Below are 12,075 nucleotides of genomic sequence, written 5' to 3' on the forward strand. Positions count from 1 at the left end.
AAAACAAAACAACCACCAAAAAAAGATAACTCAGCATTTATTAAGTACAACTCAGAAAAGAAGGGACAGTTATCCACAATTATCTTATTTTTTTTAATCCTTATTAGTATATCTTCTTTCTTTTACATAAGTATATCATCTATAAAACATTAACTTACCAATCTTTACAATAATCACCAATATGACAATCATTGGGGTAAAAAAAAAAAAATAGTATTTAAATAGGTCACAAAATAAAGTTATCCCCCTGCTCTATTGCAATAACAAATCAATAGTCTTGTTATAACAAATCAATAGTCTTACCTCATTAATATGTTTATATGTTTTGATCAAGTCAACAGAAAGTTTTCTCAGCGGAGCAGTTGCTGGATCACGGAAGGTTTGGGGCATCCGCCTCTGTAACATGACAATATCAGGCATCACCTTAAATAGACAGAAAAGACTAGCACTTTAACTATACTGTACTGGTATAAATTCCCTCTTCTGTAACCTGTGTATATATATAAATATATATATTTTTAAGACATCTACATTTAGATTATATGTTCTCTCTGTTATCTCTTTCAACTGATTCCACTGAAACAACCACTGGAACAAATCAGTGAAATTAGCAGATAATGTGCCCAGCTGCCCATGGCTTGCATCCTGTTCCCCAAATTAAACAGTGGGATTACAGACACACCCCTGGTTCCAGGAGACTCGAACAGGCTGCCAAGAGGGCTTCTCCACGATACAACTAGCCCAACAGAAAATTTCTTTTGAATTATTCCTAAAGCCTGGCCTGGTTCATGAGAGTCAAAGACAAACCCCACTTTAGCTTTCTAAGACAGTATTTCAAGACCCAGTTGGGTAACAAAAACAAATTAATATATAAATAAATAAATGAAAATAAAAAGACCCAGTTGGTATCAAAAAGCAATTGGGCTGTGGAGCAGGAATGGAACTTGGTGCTGCGGAAATACAGCTCTCCCAAACAGCCATAGACTCTGCCCTCTGACAAGCATCCGCCGTAAGCAAGGCTGAAACCTGTCTCATTTCTTTAACACAAGTGAGTACAATATGCTCTCCACATTCCCTTCCCCCCATCCCTGCTCTCTTATTCTCCACAGCACTCAGCACCACCCGACAGACTACACATTTACACACTTACTGGTTTTCGTTATTCTTCCTTTTCCTTCCACTACAAGGAAAACGCTATAAGGGCAAGAAGTTCAATGTTGTATTCCCTTTGCCTCAAACAGTGCCTGGCACACAGGTGTTTAATAAATATCTGAATAAACAAATGGATCTATAATACCAATCACTATCCTTACTTACGATTACAGTAGGCGGTGACCACAAGTTCCACAGGACACCTTAAAGCTAATGAAACTTTCTTTTAAAAACCTCATGTCAACCATACTTCATTAACTCCTCCCACCCCCAATCCTAAACCAAATCTCTTTCAACATCCAATAGGCAGTCAGGGTTCAACTGTGAGTTTCCTGCTAAACAGTGGATAAAGCAGGTGCATGAATGTCCTCTATACAAACACCCAGGAATGCTGCCACTAACACATCCTAGCCCTGCTGTTCACGCCCCACTCTTGGGTTCCCAACTGGCTTTCTGCACTCAACAGATCCTCAAAACCAATTAATTACATCAAGGTACCTATAGTTACCACCACTAGCCATCCTGGGGTTCCTCACTAGCTCTTATAGACATTTATGCCAGTCAAATCTACTGGGTCAGAAGTCACTAATGCAACCCCTCTCAAAGGACATTTGGGTCAATTTGAGTGGCAGAGAGACAGTAACTACATCATACCAAGCAAGGCCTTGCAGAAATGTCTGTGGAGTCTTGGGATAATTAACCAAGTTTAAAAAAAAGAAGAGGAACATTATAAGATGACAGTGGACACAACAGAAAAAAAATCACCCTTCTTGTGGTATGAAAAGATAAGAGTTGCCCTGGCCGGTTTGGCTCAGCGGTTAGAGTGTCGGCCCACAGACCAGAGTGTCCCGAGTTCGGTTCCCACTAAGGGCGCGTACCTTGGTTACACTTTGTCCCCGGCCCCAGTTGGGGTCGTGTGGGTGGCAGCCACTTGATGTGTCTCTCTCACATCGATGTTTCTCTCTCTCTCCCTCCCTCCTTCCCTCCCTCCCTCCCTCCCTCCTGCTCTATCTGAAGATGAATGCAAAAATGTCCTCCAGTGAGGATTAAAAAAAAGGAAAAGATAAGAGTTATCATAGCAGTTACCTAGATGTACTTTCTCTTTAACCACAATTAACATTAGTTTCCTCTGTACCTATACACAAACTCTAAAAAGTTGTTACCCAGATGATAAATTCATGGAACTACTGTTAAGTTAATAATTATCTCTTCTCATGATCCTCTCCTTCTTAAAGTTCCAAACAAAGTTTAAGGAGTTTTCTTAACTCCAGTGATTATAGCTATTTGAAAAGATAGTAAAAATTAATAAAATCTGATTGACTTTTATAATATATAATTTTCTTTTTCTAAATATAAATAGTAGGTACAGCTAGATTCACAGAGTATTTTATTCTTACACTATTCCTTGAAGACTTAATTTAATGAATAGACAGTATCAGTAATAAGCATGTCAATTAGTTTTTATGCCAATGAATCCTATAAGCAATTAGGTAGTAAGAGATTCCCTTAACATATTTCCTTTTGATTTTTTAAGAGACTGGCATTATTTTCTTGCAGGTAATTCACTCAGCAAGAACCTGCTCAGACTACTGAAGTACAGGCTCACTGTGAGGTTTCACAAGATCACTTTACAAATGAGAGACCTGAGTCTCTGGTGCAAAATTACTTGACAAAGTCTCAGAGCCAGTGAAGAACACAGGTGAGATGGGAAGAACCAAGGCAGTCTCACACCTAACCCCGCGTGCTCTGACCCACAGCACTGCACCAGGAGCTCCCTTGTCAGTTTTAGGCCTCTATTCTACCCTCTTGGTTGAATCACTTCTAGGCTACGTGCTGGGCAAAATAACTGAGTCATGCAAAATAAATACCAATAAAATAGGCACATGCATTCATTAAAAAAGTTATGTATAAAACCATTACTGTAAGTTTTTAGCTTGTTCATTTACAATTCCACTGGTATTTCAAACATCCAAAAAACAACCACCACCACCACCACCCAAAAAAAACCACTGACTACATCTTCCCGGGACTAATTTTGCTCACTCAAAACAACAAAATCACACAATCAAAAAGAAAAAAAAAATCTTAAATGTATAGTACATAACATAAAATTGGATACGAATGTAATTTCAACTGAGTATGATGTTTTTCTGCATTCAATATGAGTGTATGCTATGTGCTTGGCACTTCACAAAATATTGCCAACCTCGTTCCACAACTGGCAAAACACTGCCTGAAAGGTCAAATCAATTAGCTAATTCTAAATACCTTACTTTTCTTAGATACCTCTGGCACAAGTTATTATTTTAGGGGTATCTGTATACAAACTAAGTAATACTCCCTTCACTAACATTTATTGTGATTTCATGATAGGTAACCAAATTATCTGTTTTTTAATACTGTGCTACTAATAAGCACAAGTTCAGTTCTAGAAAATAACTTTTCCAAACATTCACTCACAAATTTATACAGGACCCAAGGACAGCCCTATGTATATGATGCTTTCTCCACCTCCTGCTTCTTACAGTCACAAAGTCAGGAGAATGTCCTTTCTTCCCTCCCACAGCTGAAAAAAGTCCATGGTGTTCAGAAGACCCAAAAGCTCACCAAGCTGAAGGCTGACTACTCCCCTACCACTACTCCTGTGATCTCACTGCAGGAAGGAAATTTGATGAAATACCTTCCCCTCCTCTTGCCTCAGCTATGTGAAGCAACCAGTCAACGTGTCCCTCTCAAGTTGATATTTCTTTCTCTCTCTCTCTCCCTCCCTCCCTCCCACTCTATCTGAAGATAAATAGAAAAATATCCTCAGGTGAGGATTAAAATAAATAAATAAATAAAAGACACTGACAGGATCATTAATATGAAACAATGAAATCAAATAATGAAATTATAGAATTTTATAGCTAGAGTATATGTTTGTTGCGGGGGGGGGGGGTTGGGGGACACTGCACGGACACATGTTAGATCCTAGTCTAAGGTCCCAATCTCTCATTCAAGGAACAGATAGAAGGGTCCGTGTGACCTGATTCAAGTCTTACAATCAACTCACACAACAAAACCCTGAACCCATGGTTTATGACTTGTAGACCATGACACAGCAGCACCCAGTTTTAATGGTTTACACTTCAGTTGCAGGAAAAAAATCTCTTCTGAATGCCTTATTAGGTTCAGAAATTGATGGGGTTTAGCAGAGATATTTGGGTGAATATTATCTCATAATATAAATATTGAATATGAATATTATACTTAAGACAGTCTTTAACATCACATAAATCTTTAAGTATTTTACAGATTAAAATGAAAATCCTGACATCCAATCAAGATGGCAGTGTAGGTAAACATGATACTCGCCTACTCCCACAATCACATCAAAATTACAACTAAACTACAGAACAACCATCATTCAGAACTGCCTGAAATCGAACTGAATGGAAATCCTACAACAGGGGTAGAGGAACCTTTTTTCTGGCAAGGGTCATTTGGATATTTATTACATCACTCATGAGCCATACAAAATTATCAACTTAAAAATTAGCCTGCTACATTTGGTCAAACATTTAATTAACTCACCCCTAATGTGATGGCAGGAACTGCTTCTCTTTGGTGAGGTGTGTGATGTTAGCTGGTATTGATGATGTTGCTACTCGTTAACTGCTTTTCTAGGTTTGCAGTCTGGAGCGGTTGACTTTTTGCGATGGTTAAGTTTGAAAAGAACTGCTCATAGCAGTAAGCTGTTCCGAACACAGATGCATGTCTCCTCAAAGTGGAAAATTCATCACTGCTTACGCTTAAGAACTCAAGCAGTGGAAAGTTGTTGTACCTAGCTTTCCGCTCATCATTGCTTTACAGCTGAACAATTTTGTGTTGTAGGTACATCCCGCTGGTTCCACACTGAATGGTGTAACAAAGATGTTCAATTCCATTTGTTTACTTTTCACGTCCTTGAATCTTACATGAAATACCTCAAGTAGTTTTGCACATTCACCAGCATATATTCAAGTGTCATAGAGTCTTTTGTCTTTCCAGAGTGGGGAAATGCACCATGTTATTCATTTCAAGTTGCACTTTCCACAGCCTTAATTCAGCTTCAAATGACTTCACATTTGAAAGCAGGGAGCTGAGAAGCTGGTTGGGGCCTGCAGCTTGACGTTCAACTCTGAGAGGCACTTGGTAATGTCCACCATGAACGCTACATCACATAGCCACTTGCTACAACTAAGTTCCTTGACAGGTATTCCCTTCATCACCATGAACTGCTTGACTTCATCCCACAGTCTGTAAAACCTCACAAGCATGTTCCTGCACTTCAGTGATAAACATGATCACCGTACTCAGTCATGATCATTCAGTAACTCCTTAAACTGGTGGCTGTTAAACCCTCTGCTTCTGACAAACGTTATGCAGAACACTACTATTGACATCACACTGTGGAGCCGAAACAACTGCGCACAAGGATTCTCTTGGTGTATGATGCAGTGGCATATAATTAAATCACTTGGATCAAGACAGAATTCAGTTCTTTTTTGACAAATGCAATTAACCCTTTTTGCGAGCAACCATGGCTGGAGCTCCATCTATAGTAAAGCCACTTAACTTTTCAAATGTTAGCTCAAGTTTTTTCATTGATAAAACAAGTCTTCAAACAAATCCTCATCTCTTGTAATGTCATGCATGGCTTCCAGTGACAGCAGTTCCCCTCACATGTCAAACTCTGCAGTTCTCCCATGAACAAAAATGGCCAGTTCGACAGTCTTTGTTATGTCCCATGTCTCATCACAAGCCAGAGAGAAAAACTTGAAATCTCCTGCAGAATCCTTCAGTATTTTTTCAATATCTTGTGCTAAATTAGTAATCTGATCTGCGATGGTCTTCAGAGACAAGCTAACCCTCTGACACAATTTCAGTTTGTCTGATGCTAACAACTCTGCAGCAGCCATCATGCACTTTTTCACAAACACGGAGGCCTCCCTCAGCTTCTTTGCAATTAGCTCACTCACTACATAACTCGTATGAATAAGGTTGTCTCTGTCACAAGGCCTAGTGAAAGTGGCTTATTGTGATTCCAAACTCCGTTGAAGAGCACTGATTTTATCCAAATGCATTTGGCTTCCCAATTTACTGAGTTCAGCATGTTTTAAGCTATGACACTACAGATTGGCTTTTTTCATTACTGCTAACACATTGCCACAAACTAGACACACAGGCTTGCCTTTGACGTCAACGAAAAAGTAATTTGTCCGTTTCTCTTGGAAAGATCAACATTCTGCATCAACTTTTCTTTTCTTTGTAGTCACCATTTGTAGGATATCACATCATTTAAGTTTTAATAACTATTCAGTGTGTGTGTTACCAGTGAAACTATTTTGCTTTGATCGCTGTCCTAATCCTACATCTTGGATTTGGAACATATCCAACGTCCTTATCATCGATTCTTGAGGTCTTTTCTGTATACTGTAATTTCCTCAATCTTCATCTGAGATTCCATTTTTTTGCGAGGACTGCTGAACGTGGACATGTGGATAAAGGTTGGATTTGAGTTACTGTCTGTGTCGACAAAGAAGTCGACAACATCGTCATCAATCATCAGAGGCAATCATCAATGTCGCAAGGAATCATCTCATCGCATCTCATCTCATCACCACTGATTGCCATAGTTTCATCACAGTGTGATAACACTTTCACTGGCACATTCCCAGCCTGGCACTAACTGTCCTCTGAGTCACCGCGATACAGGCAGCCGTCGAAAAGCATACGTGCGCATCCCATCATGTACTCACATGTGTCCTGTCTATCCGTAATAGACATTCCTTGCTTTCCCTCAAAATTTACATTACTATGATTCACTTAATATAAATTTATGTTGCTATGAAAAAAGCATCTAGATTTATTGACTTTCAAGCCCCGCCTGTGGTTGCCTTGGCAGGGTCAGACCAACTGATTTTGCAGGCATGCAGGCCAGAAGTTCCCCCACCCCTGTCCTACAACGACGAAATTTAAAAAGCCACATCAAAACTGGTAGGAGGGGCAGAGGTACGGCAGGGCTGGCACCACACCCACGAATGGCGGATAAAAATCAGGATACCTTGACAGTGAAGGTCCTCCCTGAGAAGCAAGGGGTCCCCATCCCTTACCAGGACCCCCAGCTCAGTGTTCCAGTACCAGGAAGAGAAGTGCACATAACTTCTGGCTATAAAAACCAGCAGGAATTGAGGCACAGGGAGGCTGAGGCTGCTAGATTCCTAAGCAGTACCTGGTAAAAGGCCCGCACATGGACTTGGACTCACACCCTCTAGGCTCCAGTGAGGGGGAGACAGCTTGAAAGGTGCCAGAAACATATGGGGCAAGAACTGAGTTGTTAGACATGGGGCAAAGAGCTGAAGAGGATGCTTTCTCCCAGACAGATGGATAGACGTGCTGGTGGAAGCCATTGCTCCTTTGGAGAACCCTATCTGGGACTCCAGCAACCTGGCTCACACTGTTGGCCCTACCCTGGTGATTTCCTGAGGCCCTGTTCCACCAAACTTTCAGGCCCACCCAAACTGTTCCCAGTGACTTTATCACAGGAATGGTCTGTCTGGGCTCATGGTTTGGATATTCCAAAAATTTCTCAAACAAGCAGCATCCAGCCTCAGTGAGCCACATACTTCTCACTAAACGGCCCCAGGTCCAGCACTAGCAGCAGCCAGCCTTGGTTCACAGCTTGGCCTTGCCTGGACACCTTCAAATTCAGCACAAGAAGCGGCCTTCTGCAGATAGCTTTGTAGCTTATGCCTGGTGGCCCCAGGTATAACACAGGCAGTGGCTGACCTTGGCCTGCATCTCCTAGGAAGCCCCAGAGCCAGCACACCCAGTGGACAGCTTCAGACAACAATGAAACACCACCACCTAACCACCTCCACAAATGACACACTCAAAGGGGCGTGCTCAGTAGGTATCAGAGCCCTGCTGAATAAGTCTTGCTCTGTGTGGTGGGTCTCTGCAAAGCTGATCCTCCAAGGTGGTCAGAAGTCAGTGGTCAGTGGGCACAACCAGTCCTTGCAGCTGGTCAGTCTGAGTAAATCCCTCCCACTAAAGTGCCAACAGCAATCAAGACTCAATTACAACTGAAGGGTGGACAGTCCACACAGAGAGTGTATCTCAAGTGCCCAGCTGGGGTGATCGGGGAGGCTGGGCCACTGGACCCAATAGGACACCGACTACAACAGGCCACCCTAGAAAGCCTAGGAGATACAGCGACTCTACCTAATAGATAGAAACAAACACAGGGAGGCAGCCAAAATGAGGAGACAAAGAAACGTGCCAAATGAAGGAACACAACAAAACTCCAGAAAAAGAACTAAACAAAATCAAGATAAGCAATCTAACAGATGCAGAGTTCAAAACACTAGTTATAAGGATGCTCAAGGAACACAGTGAGGACCTCAAGAGTATAATAAAAGACCAGTCAGAAATGAAGGATACACTAACTGAAATAAAGAATAATTGATAAGGTACCAGTAGAGTAGATGAAGCAGAGACTCAAACCATCGATTAGGGATATAAGGAAGCAGAAAACACCCATCAGAACAGCACAAAGAAAAATGAATCCAAAAAATTAAGGATAGTGTAAGAAGCCTCTGGGACAACTTCAAGCATACCAACATTGGCACCAGAATGAGAAGAGAGAGGACAAGAACTGAAAATCTATTTGAAAAAATAATGACAGAAAACTTCCCTAACTTGGTGAAGGAAATACACATACAAGTCCAGGAAGCACAAAGAGTCCCAAACAAGATGAACCCAAAGAGGCCCACACCAAGACACATCATCATTAAACTGCAAAAGGTTAAAGACAAGGAGAGAATCTTAAAAGCAGCAAGAGAAAAGCAATGAGTTACCTACACGGGAGTTCCCATAAGACTGTCAGCTGATTTCTCAAAAGAAACTTTGCAGGCAAGAGATACTCAAAGTGATGGAAAGCAACAACAAACCACCAAGATTACTCTATCCTGTGCAGGTATCATTTAGAATCAATGAAGCTTTCCAGACAAGAAAAAGCTAGAGTTCATCACCACCAAACCAGTGTTATATGAAATGTTGAAGGGTCTTCTTGAAGAAGATGATCAAAAATATAAACAATAAAGTGGCAATAAATACGTATCTATCAACAATTGAACCTACAAACAAGATAAACAAGCAGAACAGAAACAGGTTCATAGATACAGAAAAATGTTTGTTGGTTACCAGATGGGAGAGGGATTCGGGGGCTGGATGAAAAAGGTAAAGAGATTAAGAAGTACAAATTGTTAGACTGATGAACCTCAGAAGCAAGAGGGGTGTAGGGGAGGGAAGAGATAAACCATAGAACTTATATGCACATATGCATAATCAATGGACAGAGACAATGGTGTGGAAAAGGAAGGAGGGGGCAGGAATGGGGGGGGGAATAAGTGGGGACATCTGTAATACTTTCAACAATAAAGATAAGTTTTTAAAATATGAATATACTAAGTAAATTATTATCTCACTTTAAAATAATCCTCAAGTTCCCTGGCCAGTGTGGCTCAGTTGCTTGAGTGTCATCCCATGCACCAAAGGGTCGCTGGTTCAATCCCCAGTTGGAGTGCCTGCAGGAGGCAGCCAATTGATGTTACACTCTCACATCAGAGTCTCTCTCTCTTTCTCTTCCCCCCTTCTCTTCCTCTCTCTCTAAAATCAATAAAAACATATTAAAATAATAATTCACAAGTAACATGTTTGTTGCATCTAAAAGTAGGAACTTTGCCAAAATGCCTTCTACAATGACCTTAAAAATAACTTTTAAGGACTGCAATTTTTCCTAGCCCTCCATAAATTCCAGGTATTAGAACTCAAAGACCATTGTTATCTAAGAAGAAAGAAGCCTGGGATGGACCCCAAAGTCTACTGGACACATACCTAAAGAAGTCAGTCTCATCCACTATAAAACAGATAAAAATAGGCATCCTGCCTGATGGGCTGCTTTTGAACAAGAGGAAAAGGAATCCTAATATACTTTGTTTCCTAAAAGTACAATGAAGCCCTGGCCGGTGTTGCTCCATGGTTAGAGCATTGACCTGTGCACCAAAGGGTCTCACGTTTGATTCTCGGTCAAGGGCAAGTACCTGGGTTACAGCTTCGATCCCCAGCCCCACTCACAGCAAGTGTGGGAGGTGATCAATCAATGTTTCTCTCTCATATCAATGTTTCTTCCCCCCCTGCCCACCAAAAACAAATCAATGGGAAAAATATCCTCAGGTGAGGATTAACAAGAAAAACAAAAGAGTACAATGCTAATGAATCACTGTGCTATTACTACTTTTTAATGTCCAGAGAATTTTATTCTGGTACATAACTAAACAGTTTCCAAACTTGAACAGTATGACCAACTGCTCCAATTCTCAAACACCCAACTTCTCAATTTACTGCATAAAAAAATTCTATGACCTGCCATAATTCATCTTACGGCTTAACTGAATGTTACTCACATGCTATATACATTTCATAAATATAAAGTGAGTTCAATCGGTGACAAAATCTTATCATAACACATTACAAGGATGCCCGCTAATAATGACATTATTTAACTGTAGCCAAACACATTTCCTTCAAATAATCCAGTATAAGAAATACTTTGAAATTTTCCAAGTTTTTGATCCTCACTTGATATAATAAAAGACCTAAACAAAACAGTGATAAACCAAACAACCAAGTACATGGAAAAACAGCTATTTTCACCACTCATCACAGACTCAATCCCAGATGCCACACTATATAACTAGTAAAAAATTCTCCCCCAAACAAAATCACTGTAATGGGTGCAGATAATATATGTATGTATATCAAGAGCTTTCAGTATTTACTCTCTTTAGACTGTTTTATGGAAAAACAACTCTCTGTCTAAATATCAAATAAACAACACAGTTAATTTGCATTACATTTTTTTAATTTTAAGGAGTTTTGTACTTACTTTTATAAATGTATCCATACTAGTTCATAAAAGCATAAAATCAGCTATATAAGTTTTCTATACTGAACTCTGACTTGTTCTTCTATAATTCACATTTTTCTACTTAAGCACCTTTCCATAAAAACAAGCTTTTAGTTTCTTTAACGTTCTTTAGAAAAACTTTTTCCACCCTGGCTGGTTTGGCTCAGCAGTTAGAGCATTGGCCCACAGACCAAAGAGTCTTGGGTTCAATTCCCAGTCAAGGGTACATACCTCAGTTGCAGGTTCAGTTCCCGGCCCCAGTCGGGGTCCTGGAGGAGGCAACCAATCGATGTGTCTCTCTCACACTGATGTGTCTTTCTCTTTCTCCCTCCCTCCCTCCCTCCGTCTGTATCTAAAAAAAATAAATGGAAAAATATCCTTGGGTGAGGATAAAAAAAAATTCAGAAAAAACTTTTCGCCTTCCTGTCATAACATAAGATATGATGTTTATTGTGTTGAGTGAAATACACAAAAAAGTTTTTTAAAAAAACCAACAAACTCTTTAATGCAAACTTAACATCCTATTTTGTCAATCTAGAATTTCACCTGACATGTAAAATTAAAAACCACTAGAGCATCTTGCCTATTTACCATTTTAAGGAATAAACTACCAGCCCAACAAATTGTTTTTGATATGTTATGAACTTACCTGGTTAGTTAGAGGTTGCTGAATCTGGTCAGAATAAGATAAGGCAGAAACCTGTTGGTCACTTATATTTGGCTGGCGACGGTCACTGTACTGATGTGAATGGGGCATCTGTCCAGCCATCTGAAGGCCAGCAGCATGGAATGAAAATGACGGTGCAAGCCGAACAGATGAAGGTTTGCATGCTGAAGTCTCTCCTCCTACAAGAAGACAATAAGAGAGGATTACAGGATGTACTCAGAGCCTAATGTTTCTATCTTTTGACCTATCTGATACTTCTTTAAAT

At 40.2% G+C, this 12,075-nt stretch overlaps 1 protein-coding gene across 17 annotated transcripts in view; it reads right to left on the bottom strand.

The window, feature by feature from the left end:
- DYRK1A (dual specificity tyrosine phosphorylation regulated kinase 1A) overlaps positions 1 to 12,075 on the bottom strand; it is a 161,837-nt gene that overhangs the window by 38,021 nt on the left and 111,741 nt on the right. For 16 of the 17 annotated variants that reach the window (XM_036242435.1, XM_036242442.1, XM_036242436.1 and 13 more), the window contains 2 exons: positions 11,793 to 11,989; positions 304 to 423 (listed from right to left, as the gene is read on the bottom strand). In XM_036242435.1, the coding sequence (XP_036098328.1) occupies positions 304 to 423; positions 11,793 to 11,912 (240 nt within the window). In that variant the 5' untranslated portion in view covers positions 11,913 to 11,989. The remainder of the gene's footprint in view (positions 1 to 303; positions 424 to 11,792; positions 11,990 to 12,075) is intronic. The other variant, XM_036242434.1, reaches the window with a different exon arrangement.

The sequence above is a fragment of the Molossus molossus genome, unplaced genomic scaffold, assembly GCF_014108415.1.
Source record: "Molossus molossus isolate mMolMol1 unplaced genomic scaffold, mMolMol1.p scaffold_m16_p_5, whole genome shotgun sequence".
Taxonomy (NCBI): Eukaryota; Metazoa; Chordata; class Mammalia; order Chiroptera; family Molossidae; genus Molossus; species Molossus molossus.